Here is a 22,307-nt window from a genome sequence, read left to right as displayed (position 1 = left end):
GCCTTCGACTGTAGTAATCGCTCTACGGCTTCAAAGCCATATGTTTTGCTCTGCTTTTATCATTCTATAATAAAGGAAGTAGGCCTGGCTCACACAGCCGTATGTGGAATCTGCCACGGGCCTTCCACAGCAGATTCCGGCTGTGAGTCTGGCTGTGACTCTGCGTACGATCGTGAAATGTTACTGCGCGTTACTCACGTAGGCAGTCATGCACAGTACTCCCTTTTTTCTTTTGTTTATATTTTACACGCTATGGGTTAGCAAAGACTCGGATACCCACTGCCCATACGCAATATAATTGCATATGGGCTGCGAATATATCCGAAACCATATAGAACAATGGGTTCTATGTTGCGGATATGTACAGTAAAATATAGAACTTGTCACGTTTTTTTTTTCGCTCTCAGATTACGCAATTCTGACGCGCTAATGTGATCCAAACTGCGTAATTCAATGCATTTGGTTGAACCGCTCGTTACCGCAGATTATACGCTCGCGAAATCTGCAATTCAAATCTGGTGATGTGAGACTTGCTTAAGTCAGTACCAGAACTAAACTCTGTGGTGCCAGAACCAAGCACAGTCAATGGATACAGTATTAAAAATAAGCTTGGTTAAAAATGCTGTACCAGAACTAAGCACAGTAAATACAGTAATAGAACCAAGCTTTGTAAAAATTGGCACTGAATATAGTACAGCTAAGTTTTTAGTAAATATGGTACCAGAACGAAGCACAGAATGTGAAAATATGATATAAAAAACAAGTTTAGTAAATACAGGATTATAGCTAAACTCTGTAGATTAATGCAATAGCAGAACCAAGCTCGGTTTATAAATGCTTGATTTATGTTGGGGTGTCAAGGAGTTCAGAGATGACTTTGTGTCCCATCCCCCCAGGTTCTTTATGACCGGGTATCTTCCTCTGGGCTTTGAGTTTGCTGCAGAATTAACACATCCAGAATCGGAAGGAACATCATCCGGACTCCTAAATGTGTCTGCTCAGGTATGAGGAACTGCTGCATTATGTTGTAGTTGTGTACTGTATTGTGAGGGTTATAATGTCACTTGTGCATGGTTATATATTATTGCGTATGGGCTTAACGACACCACAGGAAATGCAAACCAAAAAATGGACTGCGCATTACCAACGGCGAGCCACTGTGGTCATCTACAATACAGATTATTCAGGTACGCAGGGTCGCCAGCCGGGCTCACAGCCAGAATCTGTGGCAGCCTCCAACATGCGGAATCCGGTCCACCCGTGTGCGCCTGGCGTTAGGGGCTGAGTTATACAGTCTGTTGATTAGGTCGTGGTCATACATAGTCTGGTGTTATATGCATAGGGGTGGGGATCATGCAGTGTGTTGGTTGGGGCCATACAATATATTGACTATCACATAGTCATGTTGGGTATTGTTGCAGATTTGTATGTATGGTGTGGACTCTGCAGTATTGTCTCATCATTTAGCTGTCAATGTATTCAACACCCAGTCATTTCAGTCAGATAAGCTGTCAGAGAACAGCTGGATGCAGAAGGCAAGCAGCCCCACTTGTCTTCTGCATCCCCCACTCAGAGCGCAAGGTTCAGACTTGCAAAACTCTGAACTATTAAATTATCACAAAGTTTATCCCGTATGGTGAAAAGGGGTTTAAAAAAAAAAAAAAAAAAAAGCACTGAATGCCAAAATTCCTTTTCTTTTTTTTTTTTTTTTTTTTTTTTCTAGGTTTCAGAATATACTGACAGAAAGCAATTTTGATTAAAATAGTTCTTTTCACTTTTAGAAAGTGGGTAAACGTGAAAATATTGCATACCTTTTTACCGTAACACTATTGACACACATTATAAAGTTCATGTAGCATTTTTACCGCACCGTGAACGCTGCAAGAACTAAACTCCCCCAAAATAGGGTGCAATTGCATTTTTTTTTTCCGATTTCACACCACTTAAAAATTTGTAGAAGTTTTTCAGTATATTATATGGTAAGCTAAATGGTGCCAACAAAAAAAGCGATCCTAAATCTGTCGATGGAAAAATGAAAAAGTTATGGCTCTTAGAAAGCTGGGATGAAAAAACTGAAAAGAGAAAAAAAAATCTCTGATCCTGAAATATTTAGAGACTGTAAGACCTCGCTCACACGGATGAATTCCGCCGTGGACATGGATCTGACAGGACAGCGTCCTTGTGAACAAGGCCTAAGCCTTTAGAGTATATTCTATCCTTCATAATAACGGTGCAAGCGGAACTGGAGGAGATGGACGTTGGTGGATTTTTGGCAGATAAAGTGTTAAAGATTAGACATATTTAACATTCCCCAGAGTTCGGCCAACAATGAGGTTCTCTGTAGCTCAGATTAGCGCACTGTATAAAGTTCAGAGTCGAGCTCCACCCTGCCAATCGGCGTTCTAGAGAAGTGCAATAATCCGCCACACATCTGTTAGGGAACAGGGCAATGGTCTGCAGATCACTAGAGAGATCGCTGATGTGTAGTAATCTAAATATTTCACCATGTATCTGTCAGGAGGTAGATAGGACCGAACAATCTGTAGAAAAGAGATCGCTATGTATCTGTCAAGTCAGATGAAGAGGTCACAGCTCCAGAAGATTCCAATGAAAAGAGTGGTTTATTCACTCATGTCACAGGGATGATTCAGCCCTATAATGTGCTCCCCCCCCCCCCCCCCCCCAAGTGGGTGAATAAGGCATTATGTCCACAGGTGGATCAGATTTCGCCCGCAGGAGCCTGCTGTGGGACCTGACTCTGCCTGCGGCTGAGGACCCTTTTTTTTTTTTTTCCTTTCCCTGTGCGGGTCATCTGCATCTACCTCCGGATCTTCCTTCTTCTGTACTGCGGATGCTTGCAGGCATGCCGCGCGCATGCGCAGTATTTTTTTTTCTTTCTCCGATGGAATCTCCTGGAGCGCTGCAGCCCCTCTCGTTGTGTACTGCCACCCTTGTCAAGGTTAGGTCACTAACCTATACTCCTTTGTTTGCCATATCATGGCTATTTCTTGTGTGGAATAATTGCTCTGTTGCCCCAATCTCCTGACAGATCTAGGTTCTACAGATCTCTAGAGGCTTCGTTGATGCAATAATCTGCTAATATATCACTGTGTCTGTCAGGAGGTGGAGGAGACATTGTTCTGCAGATCTCTAGAAAGTACAGTACAATGTTTCCATCATGAGACAGTCCTTGTGTTTTGGTCACTGCCAACTCCTTCAGGGACACGTTGCTCACTGCTTGTCATTTATAATGATTACAGGTAATTAGTGTGAGGGTGCAATCACTCACTGTGTGACAACATACGGTCAAAGGACACCGTGACCTGTGTATTACTGTTGATCTATGTCATAACAAGCTAATTACATGCACTGTGATCCAGGAGCTACTGTGATAGTTGGCTGGAAGTCCCACCTCCTATCCTGCAGCATACATCAGCCTCTGGGGTCCCATGTTACAGATTTAAGACTGTGTGTGGGACAGAAGTAATGTCTGTTCTATTTCCTCAGGTGTTTGGACTCATCTTTACCTCTGCTCAGGGCGAGATTTTGGAGAAGTTTGAGGTGAAGTATAGCAACATTTTCCTGTGTTGCTTCCTGGCGATTGGCGCTATCATCACTGGTATGTTCCTGTATATGATGAACAACCCTGGTTGATCGGAAAGGGGGTTAAAACCACTCTCTAGGCACACTTGTCTGTCGCATTTATGTGATCTTCTAGGTGCTCTCCTTAAGGAGTGATGATACCCCTTCTGACCCACGTCCTAGGCCTCTCACTAGCCAAGCCAGAATCCTACTGCACACTGATGGCTCCCCCCACACCCCATGTCCTGAAACGGCATCTGTATGGATTCTGGCTTGGTTTTCAGTTGCCAATCATTGTTCTAAAGACCTCAATAAAGGGTCGGACATTGTTTGCAGGAATGCTGCCATCCAATAGGTGGCGCTGCAGAGGTATTGTTCCATCTTTCTTATTGGCATATTTCCCAGAGGAGCATGCATGGCCTTATAAGTCTCCTCACTCACCTTCTAGGTGTTTTCCATAAGGAGTCATGATGCTCCTCATGACTCTGATAAGATTATCACTGAACATTTAAAGGGAATGTGTTGCCACTTTTTATATTGTCTTCCCTGAGAGCGCATAACATAGTGACAAGCTTGCTGATTACAGCAATATGATTGTTTTATGTATCTGTGAAGTCGTATATCAGAAACTTCCATTTTATCAACAGCAGCGCACACAGAAGACTACAGGAAATAGTCCTTGATATTCATGAGCTGTAGGCTAATCCCATCCATGCCACCACTGATTGACAGCTATCTCCCTATTACTGTGCATGGAGAGAGGGCTGTCAATCAGTGGGCACAGTTTGTAATTTTAGGATTTCCTTAGTTTATACACCTCAGCCAATCAGAGAAGGGAGAAACCAACAGCTTGAACCAATGTAGAAGCGGGAGGTGAAGCTGTAGCTTAGCTGTCACAGATCAGAGCTTTGCCCTAATGGAGCTGAAATAAAAAGCTGCCACCATGGAGGTAAATGGAATGTCCACTTTATTAGAGACATCTGCCTTTACACAATTATGGTTTCTCTGTATGGAAATGAGGAACTTAACCCCAGAGGGGAACATAAAATTGAGGAAGGTTTTTTTTTTCATGGATGAGTTTGTTTGAATTCACATAAAAATGGGGAAATTCAGTGATTTGCGTGACTGGTCATCAGTGCTAGACTTGCTAGGGGCAGTATTTCAAAATCTCTCAACTTTGTGGGGTTTTCTTGTGCAGCAGTGCTTGTGATTGGTGATGAGGAAAAACATCCAGCAAAATGGGATCCTGTGGATGTAAACAGCTAGTCAATGATAGGGGTCAGAGGAGGATGTCAAGAATCATCCTGATGAACTGGCTGTGCAGTCAAGTAAACTGCACTTGAATTCAATGCTGGTGCTCCAACCAACGTGTGAGAATGCACAACTTGGCATTCCTTAGTACAAATGGACTAAAACATCAGACGACCAGTTTGAGCACCATTGCTGTCTAAGAGGCAGAAAGGAAAGACTCCGGTGGACAAAATAGTGCTAAAATTGGATCCATGAGCAGCGGAGAAACATTGCCTGGTTAGATGAATCCAGATTTCTGTTTCCCCCATGGTGATGGGAGTATCAAAATTTGGTGCAAGCAGTATAAATTGATTAAAGGAGATGTCCCGCGCCGAAACGGGTTTTTTTTTTTTTCAAACCCCCCCCCCCCGTTCGGCGCGAGACAACCCCGATGCAGGGAAGTAAAGGAAGCTTACCGGAGCGCTTACCTTAATCCCCGCGCTCCGGTGACTTCAATACTTACCGCTGAAGATGGCCGCCGGGATCCTCTGTCTTCGTGGACCGCAGCTCTTCTGTGCGGTCCACTGCCGATTCCAGCCTCCTGATTGGCTGGAATCGGCACGTGACGGGGCGGAGCTACACGGAGCCGCTCTCTGGCACGAGCGGCTCCATAGAAGACTGCTGAAGACCCGGACTGCGCAAGCGCGGCTAATTTGGCCATCGGAGGCCAAAAATTAGTCGGCACCATGGAGACGAGGACGCCAGCAACGGAGCAGGTAAGTAAAAAACTTTTTATAACTTCTGTATGGCTCATAATTAATGCACAATGTATATTACAAAGTGCATTATTATGGCCATACAGAAGTGTATAGACCCACTTGCTGCCTCGGGACAACCCCTTTAACTCATCTTGTCAGCACCTCCAAGTAATATCATAACTACAAGAAGCTCTTTCGTCAGTCTGGGCCAATATCCCCGCAGAACGATTTCAATACCTATTGGAATCTATGCCACAATGGGTTGATGAAGGCTAAAGAATGGCAAACGCACTATTAGATCGGTGTCTCTAATCAAGTGGTCAGTCAGTATAAGTGAGCAGCACCTATAGACTGGACAGCCACTTCAAAGGGGATTTCCTAGAATACTGATGCACTGATAGTGTTCTGTAGGGGGATGAGCTTTTTGCCCTTTCCCTATTGAATAGAAGGCTGAGCATGCATGTGTAGGGGGAAGTCTGAAGGAATAGCTGTTGGCTGATTAGTGAAGTACTGTATAAACAGTACATATGGTAGACCCCTGCCGATCAGGAGCACTGGTAGAGTCCTGCTGCTCCACAGGATTTCCCTGCACCCCAATCTCTTTATGATCATCCTGTTCTGGTAAGTTTAGCAGTGTGCGATGACCTTATAAGATGGGAATACCCCTTTAACACTTATATGTATATGGTAGTGTTCTATGGTCAATTATTACACTACTGATGAAATGTGTGGACTGTTCCTAGGGTGGCTCCAGCAATCTTTAGGGTTCCTGCACACTTGCGGCTTTTTTTCATGCGTTATAGCTGCCTCTTTTTCACGCGATTTTGCTGCTTTTTTTTTTTCCACACTATTGTCAATGGGTCTTTTTAATGTTAAAAACGCTTTGCAAGTTGGTGCGTTTTTAGCATTAGAAGTCCCATTGACAGTTGCATGAAAAAAAAAGCAGTGATATCGCGTGAAAAAAAAAGGTAAGCTATAAAGCGTGAAAAAAAACGCAAGTGTGCAGGAGCCCTTATAAGACTTTGGAAACATGCAGCATCCGCCAGTATTGACAGGAGCCTCTTAGGGCTGGCCTGGACTTTATTATACATGTCCTTCACCTCTGATTTCTCTTCACAGCCTTCATCAAGTCAGACCTGCGCAGGCAGAGGGCAAATCAGGAGATGGCGCACATTGTAAGTACTTCGAATTCCGGCTTACACTATCCCACCAGTCCTAACATGATGATGCCTGGGCCTCAGTGGGCAAAGGCCAGGTTCTATTTAAATATTAACTGTTATGGGAATAAAGCATATTCCAGAAGATTTTTACTGGTTTGCTCTAGACTGGTTATAATGAGAAGCTTCATGCATGAATATATTTGAACTCACAGATACTCTCCGTCAGCCCCCATACCCTTCTGCTTTATTGACAGGAAGTACAATACAGTTATACTGAATGATGCACCAATTACATGCATACCCTCCCAACATCATAACAACTCATGATTGGCCTAGTATGTAATGACACTAATGATTAACATATGTTTACGCCCCAGGTGTATGTTGCTATGTGAACATGCAATTCCTATATACCAAAGTAGCATAGACTTTATTAATATTCCAATCTACATCCAAGGGAGGAGATGAGGAGCAAACCCCCCCCCCCCCTTCTTATGAGCGGGGGGCATCGCAGATCTTTCTTATAAGAAACACATCTGTAGATAGTGCCAAGTCCTGGGAACTGTGTGTAGGAGTGTTACACATACCAGCACAAAAATGCAACACACAGTGTACAGTATTGCACCAGTTAACCATTTCACTGCTAGCTATTTTCTATGAAGGTGGATATATGAATCTATATATGTTTGCATAGGCTGATTTAAGAAACACATTTATATTATTATTATTATTACAACAACATAACCCAAGTGTATCAAAACCGCACTGTAACTCATCAATAACTGGGAGGAGTGTTGCAAAGTTGTTGATAGAAGCACAGGAATACCAGCTGGCATGGTGTTGATGTAATACCTCACTGTTGAGGTAATTATCTGCCACAGGTACATCTGAGTTGGAGGTCTGTTCTGTAGAGATAAGATAATACGGTCCAATGTCTCATCAGCGCTAGATTACAAAGGAGCCGAAACTTGTAGAGGTCACGTGGCTCAGTGTTAGGTCTCGTTCACATGCCAGTATTCTGATCAGTATTTGTGAGCCCAAACCAGGAATTGAACCTACAGAGAGAAAAGGTATAATGGAGAGACTTGTACCTCTTCTGCATGTTAAATCCACTCCTAGTTTTTGCTTACAAATACTGATAAACCTTTATCTGAATGAGGCATTAATGTGATTAATCAGACGCAAGCTGCTCCATTACCCAAAATGCTGCAATGCATTCTTTCCTTGAATTTTTAATAATCCTCATAAGAGGCCAATATATGTACCCATTGTTGGAAGGAGTAGAGCGCTCTCTGGTGACAGCCAATGTTGTTGCAGCCACTGGTGCCATGCCATAATGTTGATGTCCAGTACGGTTCTGTGGCCCAGCGCCCATAGGTAAGTACCTTGCTTTGCACTCGGGGCCATTGCTTTATGGTGTTAGTGCTTGGAACATGGCAGACCTGCAGTATCCCTAGTGTGTTTGGGCTGCTGCCTGTATCTGCTCTGGGACTTCCAGCTTCCTACAGATCACTGAGGAGTACTGCAGCAATCATAACTAACCACACTCCCGCCATAGAACAGTCCATCTTGCTTTACTGACAGCAGCTTTGTGGTGTGGGAAGAAGACTGGACCTGGTCACTGCTAACCATCTTGATGGCTGTGTTTTTTGTTGGCACAGGGGCCTGTACAATGTAACGCTGACTCGCATGAGGTTCCAGCTCTGCTCCGGTCCTAGGACATCTGAGCCTAGGAGAAGAATCAGCTCAACCAAAGAGCAGCCGGCCGAACAATCACGGACCACAAGTCACAGGAAATGGTTCCCTTTATTTAAAATAAAGTTATGGAAAAGATGTGGTGCAGGAATGTTTTTGCAGGGATTCTGCCCCCTCTGGTCACTTATGTTATAGGTGATAATTCACAGTCCTTCGGCTGGGGGTGTTAACTTCTATCAATTCCTCTTCTTGGTGCTGGACGTTGGGGGTTCAGGCTGTACCTCCAGATACTGGTAGCCAATGAGCATGCCAAGGATGGAGAAACCTGTGGACAAAAGAGACCACCATGAGAAATGTTGTGAAAGCTAGTCAGTGCTCAGCACCTCGCCTGCAGAAGTTGGATTCATGTACAGTCTGGAGTTCACGCTGGGACATAGCTCTGACACACGGGGGCAAGTCTTGAAAGTTTATAAAGTCTTATGCCAGTTTCTGTTGTGAAAAAATAAAATGTGCAACTGTGTATTTGCGCAAACAATCATAACTTTTTTTAAATTAATCTCCCGCATTGAGAGCCACGCAGCCAGCCGTGCCAACTTTATACCTTGACAGGTCCTTTAAGTACAGTAAGGCCCCCTGTCCATGGCCGTGATGGAATATCGTTAGTGATATTCTGCTGCGGGGGAGAGCTGTCAGGTCTCCGCGCTGAGCCTGACAGATGGGCTCACCGAAGAGAATCGTAACATGCTGCAATTTAAATCCCACGAGCGGAAAATTGCTATGATTCTTCGCTCCTGGACGTCGGAGTTGTGCTTTCCATAGTAACGTGGCCGGATTATCGCCGCGAATAACACAAACTATCGGCTGTGGGCAAGAGCCCTCAGTTGTGTGGGTTAGCCTTCAGAGATCAGGCTTGTTTTCCCAGGATAGCCCACAGCTGCTTAATCAGATTAATTTGGAGGCCAAATCAACACCTTAAATTCTTTATCATGTCCCTCAAAATATTCCTGAACCTTTTTTTTTTTTTTTTTTTTTTTTGCAGTGTACCACTGTCATTCGAAAATACTACTGTCATGACAGGGTGTACTTGGTCTGCAGTAATGTTAACATAGTATACTGGTCTGAGAAATTGGCAAATGTTCAGCCTGTTTTCCATCCCCTCCCTTCTTTCTTAATCCAGAGAAGGCAAAAAAACCCAAAACGTTTAAGCAGATGGTACCATGCCTACTCCTTTCACTGTTCTATAGTTCAGTTTGGATGGTCATATGCCCACTGTAGGAGCTTTTGGAGGCGGAGAGGGGTCAATATGGGCATTCTGACTAGTCTTTGGGTAAATAGTTGTCAATGCAGTTTCCAATATGTTATGAGAGCACAAAGTCCTCTTTTCACCTTCCTTTCCATGCCTGCAGCAGAAATGCTAGAGGAGGAAGAGACCCAAAGTTTTTAGGCTACACCCCACATTCCCAGCTGCTCCACATCTACAGCTGCCTGATAGGGCACTGGGAGTTTCTCTGACAGCTTCAATATAATGCCATCTAATTCAGAGGCATAACTTGAAGCTGTCTGGGCCCCAGGCAAAATGTGTAGCAGGGCCCCCAACTGCAATAGTTTATTCATAGTTTTGGGCTCCTTCGATGGAGAAGAGAGGCCTTATAGGCCCGGGTGCAACTGCATCCCCTATACCTCTGCCATTTATGCATTCTTTCACTTGTCCTTATAGCTATTTCTTCTCTTAGTCCCTCCTGTGCAGCCCCCTCTCTACAAGCAGTGTAAGGCACCCATTTCTCAGGGAACGTCCAACTACTTCCAGATGATAAATCTTTCAGGACTGGCTATATGAAGTGGAGCTAAAGTCAGACCACAAACTATGTATCTCCTTACAAGAATCTATTGTTCTTCACAGGGCCTTGTGCCCAACCTGAGTCCTGATAACTATCACTTTAGAAGCAGATTTCAGGCGAGGCAAAAGCTTCATGAAACGTCAGCCACAAGCCCCTACCTCCTCTCCCTACTGATGTTGGCATGCTATTGGCCCACCATGCTAGTAATAGAGGCATATAAAGCTCATATGACTCTATATACTCCACCCTATTGTGTCCCTGTATTAACCTCCCCTCTCCCTCCTTTCTTATCCATTTACTTCTAATGCAGCACAAGTGAGGTGCCGGTTTCAAATATCGTCAGTTCTGCATCCAGTTCTCACAGACAGCACTGCAAGCACCCACTAATGCCCTTCTTCACAGGCATTAGAGATGCACAGAGGGTGCGTGGGACGAAATCCTGCTTATATTACACTTCTTGTAAAAAATAAATATATATATATATATATATATATATATATAATCAAGCACCTATGAGCAGTTATGCTGCACAACTCTGCATGTAACTACATCTCAGGCAAATGTACAAATGATTAGAGCTGTGGCATGACTAAATGAACACTATTGGCCTATAAAAAGGCTCTCTGAGGCTCCTTGTATGTAGTGACCTCTTTTTCCACTTGTGTAGAGCTTGTTGACAACTAGCCATGTCCTCCATGGTGCAAGAGATTTTACTCAGTTAACAGATGGTCGAATTGCCAACTGGGCCGTTCTGACAAGACTGTCGGGGGGTGATAGCCCACCAGACAGTCAGTAACCCCTAGTAGTGGTGCGAGGGACAATGACAGCTCAGCAATATGTTCAGGACATCCTACAGCCACATGTGGCTTCCAAGAGGCAGCAGGATAATGCTCGGCTGCACACAGCCAGGGGGTCACAGGAATGCCTCCACAACATTACCACACTTCCATGGCCTGCCCAGTTGCTGGATTTATCGCCAATGGAAAGTATATGAGACCGGCTGGGACGCCAACTGTGACAGCCTACGAGTTTGCACAATTTAGAGGCTCAGTTACAGAAAATGTGGACTGATAGGTTCTGTAGACTGATATACCATATAGGTAAAACGGAAAAAAAGTTTTTGTATCGTGTTAGCCAGTAGAGCAAAATGTGATTGTTCTCAGTAAGAAAAAACAAGTAATCCTGTAGATATGATACCGTTTAATGGCTAACAAAAATACATGATGGTACAGGAAGCTTTCGGCTCCTCAGGCATAATGAAACTGATTTGGATGGGACATACATAAATACAAATGCACATACAAAAAGGCACAGAAATCAGAGACTAATCTGTACTTAAAAGAATACCAGACAAGATGAGCAGAGAAATAAATACTTAATCAGTCCACTAGTAAGAAATGTGACAGCTTTATGATCTCTACATTGGTGCTGGTAGGGGACAGGCCTGTGTGTTATTTCTCCTTTGTCTGCTATTGATTAGCTCCCATCCATCTAAAATCACATGGATAAGAAAAGAGAAGAAGTGGATGTCAGAACAACATAACCATAAGTTTATTTAGGCTGGAAATACAGCCAGTGATATTTCAGCTCAAGGCTTGAGAAAGCTTTGTGGTTGGAGCCAAACTGTCACTTGATGTACTTGCAGCCTAAATAAACTTATAGTTATAGTATTCTGACATCCTGTTCTTCTTTCTGATAATAATGAACATGTGCCATGATTGCAAAGTTTTACTCACTTGCGACCAGCAATGGTGCCAAAATTCCGATCGTCATTTGTGCAGTGTGGTAAACCCAGACTTCAGACAGGAAGTGCAACAGCGCCATGATAAACGTCCAGAGAGTAATGTGATAGAGCCTGCGGGGAAAAGCTGCAACAGTGACGACATCATTGGCGGACGGAAGCACTTGACCGTTATTGCTAAACACTTACGTTTTATTCTGAATATCTATGGCGCAGGAGCAGCGGATAACAGAAGACAGCAGGGTCCAGATCCCAAAGGTCCGAGCCTGCAGACCGTTCACTGGGAAAGGAGGGTAAAGAGGTTACACAATGAAATGACCCAAGCCGCGCCGCATGTCACCAATCTCTCGCCCCCACTGTGGGCCTCAACTACACAAAAGGAAATTTAGCTCTCATCTTTATTTTTAATGTATATGTACAACTCCCATCAAATAAAATCCCATTCTGCTCCTCTCAGACATTGGGCCTTATTCCTCATTTATACAGCTCTGGTTGACGCTAACTCTTTCCCGCTATATGACGTATATATCTGTTATGATTGGAGTTTAATTCCCGCTCTATTACCTATATAAGTCATGAGATTTCTCAGGACATCAGCAGTAGGAGCCCAGCTAATATACATTGCCGAGATCCGGCCACAAATCCTCCGATCCCAGCAGTTTAAGGTAGGTGCCGCCATGAAGATTGACTTCCATATCTAAGCAAATGACAGGGAGGGGGCTCCGTTAGCCCCCCAGGGTGTCAGTATTTGCTTTGGCAACCAGAGGCCTCCAGGTCTTCCATTTACATGAGCTTATTAGACCTTCTCTCTGGCAGGGGCTACTAGCGTTAACTGTCAATGTGACTGTATAGTCTACAGCATTACAGAAGTATTGCAATATACTATACAAACAATTGCAGGGTGAAGTCCTGTAGTCAGATTTAAAAAAACAAAAAAACCTGAAATGTTTAATAAAAGCTTCCGACAGCCAAGCACCGATTTTCCCTGCCATGGGATACCTGTGCCAGACTAGTGACGCTGCACTGTGAAAAGATGCAGAATAAGACCCCTAAATAACTGCAGTATAAAGGTGTACGGGTGTTTTTTAACAGTATAAAATTCTGCTATTTCGCTGCCGGTATAAATGCTGTGAATTTTGTGAGGAAACTCTACAACATTTAGGCTGCTTTCATACGGGGAACAAAATTTGCGCGATTTTCTCGCGAAGCAACAGTGCTAAAAATCGCATGTATGTGAAGCCCATGTTTTCCAATGGGTTCCTTTACATTAGCGATGTTTTGTAGGCTGCTACTATTGCGAGAGCAAAACAATATATATATATATATCACAGCATCCTCTATACAGCCGCGATTTGCGATGTTTTGCAGCCCATGTTTCCCTATGGATCATTCCTTTGTGTTGCATCACATGAAATCGCAGTTTGAGTGTGGTGCAATGCAACTTTTACAATAGGAAGTCCTACTGTTTGTCCTTAAAATGAGCCCTAGGGGCATTAAAAAAACAAAACATAACCTAACAGGCGCTCTCTCTGCTCTGCTGTACTTCTTCTCCAGCAGTTCCGTGGCACTTTTTTGTAGTCTTCAGCCAGCGTTTCCTGGTCAGGGGGTTCAAAAATCCTGCCTCCAGGAAGTGCTGGCTCTGATTGGTTCTCGAGCGCCACTGCTCAGCTAATCACTACAGCGCCCAATGAACCAATCACAGACGTCGCATTAAATGGCTGTGATTGGTTCATTGAGTGCTGAAGTTAGTTTAGTAGGGCAGAATCCGTTAACAAGTTCCATTTAAGTGCTTGAGTGCTGAAGCATGTGTTAACATCAATGAGTCCATCTGGGATTACATGAAGAGATAAGTATTTGAGCAAGTCTATATCTATAGAAGACCTGAGGTTAGTTCTCCAAGGTGTTTGAAACAACGCCCCTTCAAAAATTGTGTGCAAATGTACCTAGAAGGATTGATGCTGTTTCTGAAGACAAAGGGTGGTCAGGGCGAATAGTGATTTGAATACATTTCTCTTCTCTTCATTCACTTTGCATTTTGTTAATTGACAGAAATAAACTATTCAGAAGAAAGTGAAGAGCGGAGTCCGGCAAGCAGGCTCATTTCAAAAGACTTTACTGGGAAGGGCAACACGTTTCGGTATTGTAATGATGCCTTCGTCTGGCAACTTAATGAGCAGTAGTTATATGGATTTGAAATTGGTGTAAGATTACAAGAGGCGTTTGACGTCAATAGCACTGCTTACTCACAAAGCAGTTTATGAATGAAAGGAGTATGCATGTGTCATAATTCTCCCTGTCTGCTCGTGTGCCAGTTTATGAATGAAATGAGTATGCGTAAGGAAAAGATAGATTACGGAGTAATTAAACTGCATTAAATTACAGCCCCAATTCCAAAAATGTTGAGACGCCGTGTACAATGTAAAGGTTAAGAGGGGGAAAAGAATGCAATGATTTAGAAATTGATGACAGCAACATAACTCAAAAAAGAGTTGGGCAGCACCCCCTCTCTGGGAAGTGAGGAGACCAGTTGCTGGAGTTTTGAGAGGCGAATGTTGTCTCATTCTTGTCTGATGTAGGATTCTAGCTGCTCAGCAGTCCTGGGTCATCATTGCCAGATTTTACGTTTAATAATGCACCCCATGTTTTCTATTGATGAAAGGTCTGGACTGCAGGTGGTTAATTTTAAATTAGCTTTGGCCCCGAGAAGACGTTGGCGTTTCTGGTTTGTATTGATAAATGGCTTCTTTATTTGCATAGAGCTTTAACTTGCATTTGTGGTTTGCGCAGCGAACGCTGGTTAACAGACAGTTATTTCTGGAGGTATTCCTGAGCCCATGTAGGGGTTTGTAGTACAGAATCATGCCTGTTTCTAATTCAGTGATGCCAGAAGGCCCATAGATCTTGAGTATCCAATATTGACCGTCGGGCTTCTCACTTGTGCAGATGAATTTCTCTGAATATCCCACCATCTACAGTAAAATAGATTCAAAGTACGATATTCACAATTTTAGGGCTTATTTAGACGACCGTATATCGGCTCTGTTTTCACGTCGAGCCGATATACGGTGTCCTTGTCTGCAGGGGGGGAGGATGGAAGAGCCAGGAGCAGGAACTGAGCTCCCGCCCCCACTTTGCCCCTCTCCACTATTTGCAATAGGAGGGGGCGAGACGGGGGTGGACCTAAGTACCGGTGCTTAGCTCCACCCCGTCCCACCCCTCCCATTGCAAATAGTGGGAAGGGGCGGGATCTCAGTTCCTGCTCCTGGCTCTTCCATCCTCCCCCCCATCCTGCAGACAAGGACACCGTATATCGGCTCGGCGTGAAAACCGAGCTGATATACGGTCGTCTAAATAAGCCCTTAAATTGAAGAACATTTTTCTGAAATTGTTCCACAATTTTTAGACCCTGTTTCTCACAGATCGGTGAACCTCTGAACTTAGTAGAAAATTGACCCTTTAGCTGTTTTTCATTAATACCACTTACTTTTCCAGCCTTTGGTTATCCCTGTCCCTACATCTTTTTTACATTTATTTACATTTTAGGGGTCTAGCGATAAATTATAAATTTCCTGCGGTGTGAGAGTGAGTGAAAATACATGATTTTGAAACCAATGATTTTAAATGGTTTCATTCTCATTTGCGATGTGTTCACTCAAGCCTCGCAGCAATAAGAAAAATCTGCGATATGGTCCACTGTTTCCAATGGGGCCGGCGGCAGCAGCGTCGACCCCATTGAAATCAATAGGAAAAAAAAATACAGAAATAAAAAAAAAAAATTTAAAAAAATTGCAAAGCAGCCTAGGAATCCCCCATAGAAAGGAGAGAGGGGGGCGGAGCAACAGGGATCTCTTACATATCTCCCCATATTTTAAAATAGAGGGGTGTGGCTAAAGGGCTTTCAAAGGGTTTCCCCAAGAGTGAGGACAGGGCTAGAGGGATTCTCATAGTGATTCAATCTTTGGCCAAGAAAGGGGGCAAGGCTAGTGGGAAACACTATAAGAATCCCTCTAGCCCCCCCTCGGGGAAACCCTGGGAAAGACCTTTAGGTGCGCCCCCTATCTCTCCAAATGTGGGGAGATATGTAAGAGATCCCCTGTAGCTCCACCCCCTCTCTCTCCTCACTATGGGGGATTCCAAGGCTGTTGCACGATCTTCTGCCATTGATTTCAATGGGGTCCCGGTCACATTGAAAATAGTAGGCGATATTGCAGCTTTTTTGTATCGCAAATAGACTTGAGTGAAGACATCTTCAATGGTTTCATAGTCATGCATTTTCACTCACTCTTGCATCGCTAGAAAATCTATCCCCAGTCGGTAAGAGCCCTTATACAGCGTCCCAACTCTTTTGGAATAGGGGTTGTAGAACAATGAAGCAGACTATGTTGTTATAAATTCATCAACAATAGTGTCCACCGTCAGTTGTTCTTCATTTGAATTTTACAGATAATGGGTCCCATTGAAGGTGTGAATAAATCTGAAATTATTCATCTTTGTTGGATTTTTTAACATGACAAAAACCTAGCATTTCAACAGGGGTGTGTAGACTTAATAATAATAATAACGCTTCTACTTATTGAACTCCTTATTTTTAGAATGCATGTATCTAATAATTGAATATTTCATTTGCTTTACGGTACGTAATTATTTAAACCCATAAAGCAAGTAATGATCAGCTTGGTAGAACACCTAATAATCGATCACTATTTATCTTCTATTTTCTATGCTGTTTTAATTAGTTCACCATCCTCCAACTAACGAACTTGAAACTAATCAATTCATCTGATTTCTGCTACATGAGGCTGCATTCCCACGAACGTATATCGGCTTGGTTTTCACGCCGAGCCGATGTACGTCGTCCTCATCTGCAGGGAGGGGGGGGGAGGGTGGAAGAGCCAGGAGCAGGAACTGAGCTCCCGCCCCCTCTCTGCCTCCTCTCCACCCCTCAACACCCCTCAACACTATTTGCAAGGAGGAGAGGCAGGGCGGGGTGGGGCTAAGTTCCGAGAATTAGCCCCGCCCCCGTTCCGCCTCTCCCCATTGCAAATAGTGTAGAGAGGCAGAGAGGGGGCGGGAGCTCAGTTCCTGCTCCTGGCTCTTCCATCCTCCCCCCCCCCCCCCCTGCACACGAGGACAACGTATATCGGCTCGGCGTGAAAACCGAGCCGATATACGTTCGTCTGAATGCAGCCTAAATATAGAATATTTCTACTTCTCTATTCATTTGATTAAAGCCTTATTTACACAAGCGTAAATACATTAGTCAAAAATCGCGACCATGTGAACCATTGGATCCCAATGCTTTCATTCACATGAGCAGTTTTCAGTTGTGTAAAAAAAAAATTGTGCCGATTATTCACAATGCATGAAAAGTTAGGTCTCGATCTATCTTTTGCTGAAAAACGCTGGAAACTCCTATAGACTCCTATGGGAGCTGGAAAAAAGGGAGGGGGGGAGAGTTTACCTGCGTCCGACGCTGCCGCTATTTAAGCTATTAGAAGTCATTTGAGGATTTCTACCGACCGAAGGAATTTGTATTTTTCCTGCGATGTGCACGTGTGAATGGATAAGAAAACGCTAATTAAGCTTGGGACTCGATTGCATCTATTCTTTATTAATGCGATTTTATGGCGCGAACAGGCGGCAGTAAAAACACAAACGCTTGTGTGAAAGAGGCCTAGGGGAAATATATGTAGTAAATACAACTGAAGGTGAATGCGGGTGCTGATGAATTCATAGCAGCATAGTCTGCCTCATTACTCTAATTTAATTTGCTTTTTATTTAATTACTCTGCCATCTGTTATCCTTAAGCATACTCATTTCATTCCTAAACTGAGATGCGTGTCGGCGGAGCGAATGACGTCACATGCATACTCCTTTCATTCATAAATTGGTATGCGAGTAGGCATGGCTAGTGAGGTCACACGCCGCTCACAATTTTAGCGCCAATTTGAAATCCATCTGACTACTGCTTATCTGTTTGAACATGTGGCCAGACACTGGTATTGTTTTGATGCCGAAACACGTTGCCTTTCTCAAAATCTTTTGAAATTAACCTGCTTCCCTTGGGATCCATCTGCCCGCCCCGTTTCAGCGCGCCCTGCCCCCCCCCCTCGTATGTCTATGAATAATATTGCATATCACCAACTTATTCTGCAGCGCTTGATTATGAAGGAGATACTTCCCATTTTGACAAAGGAAGCAGCAGCTGTCACGCTTATCAGTGTGTTGTACCACCTGTACGCCCACATCCGGTTAGATCCCTATGTTGGGCTTAGATAAGTAATAACACCCTACAGATGGAGCACTTGTTTTTACTTTTATAGAACTTTTAACACTTCTATTTTTAAAACCATTCTTACTACGTGTCATTTTTTTTTTACACCCGCCTAAAACTTTTGCACAGCACTGTACAATAAATGTATCAGAGCTTGTGGAGCAGGAAGGAGGGCTCGCACTTACCTTGGTTGGGCTTTCCTGTATACAGCTTATCACTGAGGAAACTGTGGTCCCTGAAGCTCTGCAGCGTGTTCCCAGCTGCAATAATAGCCACCATCATCAGCCAGCTTCGCAACACGGCAAGAAAGCGGCTCATCCCAGACACAACTGTGCGGCACACGAATAAGAGGGGGAGAACGAAGACTCCTGGAGGAAGAAGTGGAGACCAGAGCTCAGGACCTCACCACAGCAAGACCCCTTCCTTCGTATGCCAGCATGTTACCCCCCCACACACCTACACACCTTCCCATACAGATATGTGAACTCACTGTTTTACCCGGAACCAACTGTTTTCGGATCTTCCTCCCCCGGTTAGGTTGCTATCCTAAAAGGGAATGTGATACAAGAAAATTACTTATTGTATAAAACAAGTAACGTATAGCATCAATATGGAGTAGTCTTTAATCCGCTGCCCCATACTGACCTTATACATCTACAAACTCTCTATTCTTCACAGCAGTCAAGTGGGGCTCCGGGGTTAGATGACATATCTACTCTTAGGGTGTGTTCACACGTACTGGATTCTATGTGGATATCGCTTCTGATCCATAGATTACCCACCATCACTTGAAGGGGGAAGGTCTGCAGTGGATCCACTTTAAAATCCACCATGTGTGAACACATCCTAATGGGAAGTAGCATAGAAACAGTGGGCCTTATTTATCAAAACTAGCACCACTGTTAATGGTGGCGCAATGTGCCACTTACTAATATAATATAGTGAAAGGGATTGGAGTTGGTCAAACTATTTCCGTCCAAGATGTACAAACTTCAGCTGGAGGCTGAGGTGACATCGTGGCTTGTCACTGTGTCATGTCAGATGCATTAGCTTCACGGCGGTGATGAACCCTTTGTGGTGACATGTTGCACGACAGCGACAGTTTGTTCCAACACTGGACAACGGTTAGATGAAGGCTGGACTGGTGTTGGCGGCATTAGCACTTGAGATGACATGATATCATGTTCAGGAGATGTGAAGATAGCGGTGAAGGACTATGCTTCAATGTTGGTCAATATGCACCTCCAGCTATGTATGTGGACATTTGTAAGGTGTCATTTATTGGAGTCTCCACACAGGTGTCCAGCTGTCTCACAACCAGCTACAAACTACTAGACTGAGTACCGCTGTATCCATAGCAACTGAGGCTGCAGGGGTTTGTGGGGGATGTAGTCCGGCCGTAATCTGCACAGGAATAAAGGACCTATGATGATATCACCGTCATGTAATCAGGGGCGGAGCTAAAAACCCCGGTGACTGATCACATGACGTAATCACACAGTTACTCACTTACAGACAGGTGGTCGTTAGTATTTTGACTAGTTATTAGTATTATTTATAGTACTAGTGCTTCCGGTTGCGCAATGCGTCACATAATATAATATGGTGAATGATATCATCACTGAAGGACCTGTGATGATGGTTGGAGTTGGTCAAAATATTGAAGGACCTGTGAATACATCACTGCCATGTGATCGGGGCGGAGCATGTAACTCAGTCACTCACTGACAAGTGGTCATTAGTACTTTTACTAGTAATTATTAAGAAATTATATAGTACCAGTGTTTCTGGTGGCACAATGCACCACACACACAGCTCTGCTACATGCATGTCACACACAGCACTGCTACATACATTCTTCATACAACAGGGATGAAAAGCAGAACAGCAGAGTCCTGCACACACTGATCACCCCCTGATCATGTGACCCCAGACTTCTTCCACATAGATGACTGATCACATGATGATGACATCATGACAGGTCCCGTAAGCAAACGGGTGCTGTAGGTGTTCGCTAGTATGCCATCCCCTCAGTTGCTATAGAATACAAACGGACAGCAGCCATGTGCTTACAGGACCTTTGATGATGTCACTGTCATGTGATCAGGGGCGGATCATGTAACTCACGCGGGATGAAGGATCTTTGATGACAACAACATGTGATCGGGAGGGAGTATGTAACTCACGGACGGATAAGGGGTCGTTAGTAGTTTGACTAGTAATTATTAGGAAATTATAGTACCAGTGTTTCTGGTGGCGCAATGCATCACACAGCTGTGCTACTTACACATCACACACACAGCACTGCTACATACATTGTTTATTCCATACAACAGGGATCAGAGGCAGCACAGCACTGGAGATGAAGGACCTGTGAGGACGTCACCGTCATGCTCCGCCCCTGATCACATGATGGTAACGCTTATCCCAAATAAATGACTTACATACTCCACCCCTGACCACATGACAGTGACGTCATCAAAGGTCCTTCATCACCAATGAGGAAGTTATGTGCTCCGCTCTATATCACATGACGATGATGTCATCAAATGTCCTGCATCCTTGTGCATATTACAGGCGGACTACAAACCCCCTGCGCATATATCTATATTACACTAAAGTTCGGAACTAACAACCAATCAGGTTGAATCAGGGAACTCAAACAACCAAAAAGGTTGAATCACACAAGCCAAACAACCAATTAGATTGCTGGACTGGAATTGTAAATCAGAACCAATGAGGTTGCTGGAATTGCTCCATAGTGCCGAACTTGAGTGTAATATAGATATATGCACCCCCTGCGGCCTTAGTTATTATTGGAATACTAACAAACACCTAGCTAGACAGCAGCCATGTGTGTACAGGACCTGTGATGATGTCGCCGTCATGTGATCAGGGGCGGATCATGTGACTCCCTCACTGGGGATGAAGGACATTTGATGACATCACCATCATGTTATTAGGGGCAGAGCATATAAGTCACTTACAAACCCACTCACTCATGCACGCACGGACAAAAAGGGTCGTCGTTAGTAGTTTGACTGTCTACATACCATTATTAATATGCACCCCTTCTCCCTCATATACCAGAATAATTTACAACCCCCTCTCCCTTATATACCTGTATATAATGTACACATCCTCTCCCTCATATAAAACTATATAAGTGTACATTCCATTCTTCTTCATACACCAGTATAATATACACCCCAGCTCCCTCATATACCAGTATAATTTACACCCCCCTATACATCATGTACCAGTATATAATATACACCACCACTCCATCATATACCAGTATATAATGTACACCCCCATTCCCTCATATACCTGTATATAATATATATCCCTCTCCGTCATGTACTAGTAAATAATGTACACCCCCTCCTCTTCATCTACCAGTATATAATATATACCATTCTCCATCATGTACTAGTATATAATATACACCCCCTCTCCCTCATATACCAATATATAATATATATCCCATTCTCCCTCATATACCAGTATATAATATACACCCCCTTTCCCTCATATACCAGTATATAATATATATCCCATTCTCCCTCATATACCAGTATATAATATATACACCCCCTCTCCCTCATATACCAGTATATAATATATATCCCATTCTCCCTCATATACCAGTATATAATATATCCCATTCTCCCTCAGATACCAGTATATAATATACACCCCCTCTCCCTCATATACCAATATATAATATATATATCCCATTCTCCCTCATATACCAGTATATAATATGCACCCCTCTCCCTCATATACCAATATATATATATATCCCATTCTCCCTCATATACCAGTATATAAGGTACACCTTCCCCCCATCATATACCAATGCACAATATACATGCACCCCCACTCATACATCAGTATATAAAGCCCCTCCAATCCCGTCCGCCCTCCCGCTACCTGCACATCAATACTATTCCCCATCTCTCACCTTATAGCCACAACTCCTCCTCCTCGCGTGTTGCAGCTTCCTACACTGATTTGCCAGGGAG

The 22,307-nt window shown here is 43.8% G+C and overlaps 2 protein-coding genes across 3 annotated transcripts in view; one reads left to right on the top strand and one right to left on the bottom strand.

Moving 5' to 3' along the window:
- FLVCR2 (FLVCR choline and putative heme transporter 2) overlaps positions 1-8,563 on the top strand; it is a 15,285-nt gene extending 6,722 nt beyond the window's left edge. The window contains exons 7-11 of one of the 2 annotated variants that reach the window (XM_066607656.1): positions 897-1,002; positions 3,508-3,619; positions 6,690-6,745; positions 8,048-8,107; positions 8,392-8,563. In XM_066607656.1, coding sequence (XP_066463753.1) covers positions 897-1,002; positions 3,508-3,619; positions 6,690-6,745; positions 8,048-8,107 — 334 coding nt within the window. In that variant the 3' untranslated portion in view covers positions 8,392-8,563. The remainder of the gene's footprint in view (positions 1-896; positions 1,003-3,507; positions 3,620-6,689; positions 6,746-8,047; positions 8,108-8,391) is intronic. The other variant, XM_066607657.1, reaches the window with a different exon arrangement.
- Positions 6,952-22,307, bottom strand: ERG28 (ergosterol biosynthesis 28 homolog). The gene is made up of 6 exons (XM_066607658.1): positions 22,247-22,307; positions 18,770-18,825; positions 18,465-18,647; positions 12,194-12,284; positions 12,000-12,118; positions 6,952-8,750 (listed from the first exon to the last, which is right to left on the bottom strand). Exons 3-6 carry the CDS (start codon positions 18,595-18,597, stop codon positions 8,662-8,664), a joined length of 432 nt encoding a protein of 143 aa, XP_066463755.1. The 5' UTR covers positions 18,598-18,647; positions 18,770-18,825; positions 22,247-22,307; the 3' UTR covers positions 6,952-8,661.

The sequence above is a fragment of the Eleutherodactylus coqui genome, chromosome 6 (assembly GCF_035609145.1).
Source record: "Eleutherodactylus coqui strain aEleCoq1 chromosome 6, aEleCoq1.hap1, whole genome shotgun sequence".
NCBI classification, from domain to species: Eukaryota; Metazoa; Chordata; class Amphibia; order Anura; family Eleutherodactylidae; genus Eleutherodactylus; species Eleutherodactylus coqui.
Note: the sequence above shows the minus strand (reverse complement) of the source record. Positions and strands in the feature narration are given on the sequence as shown.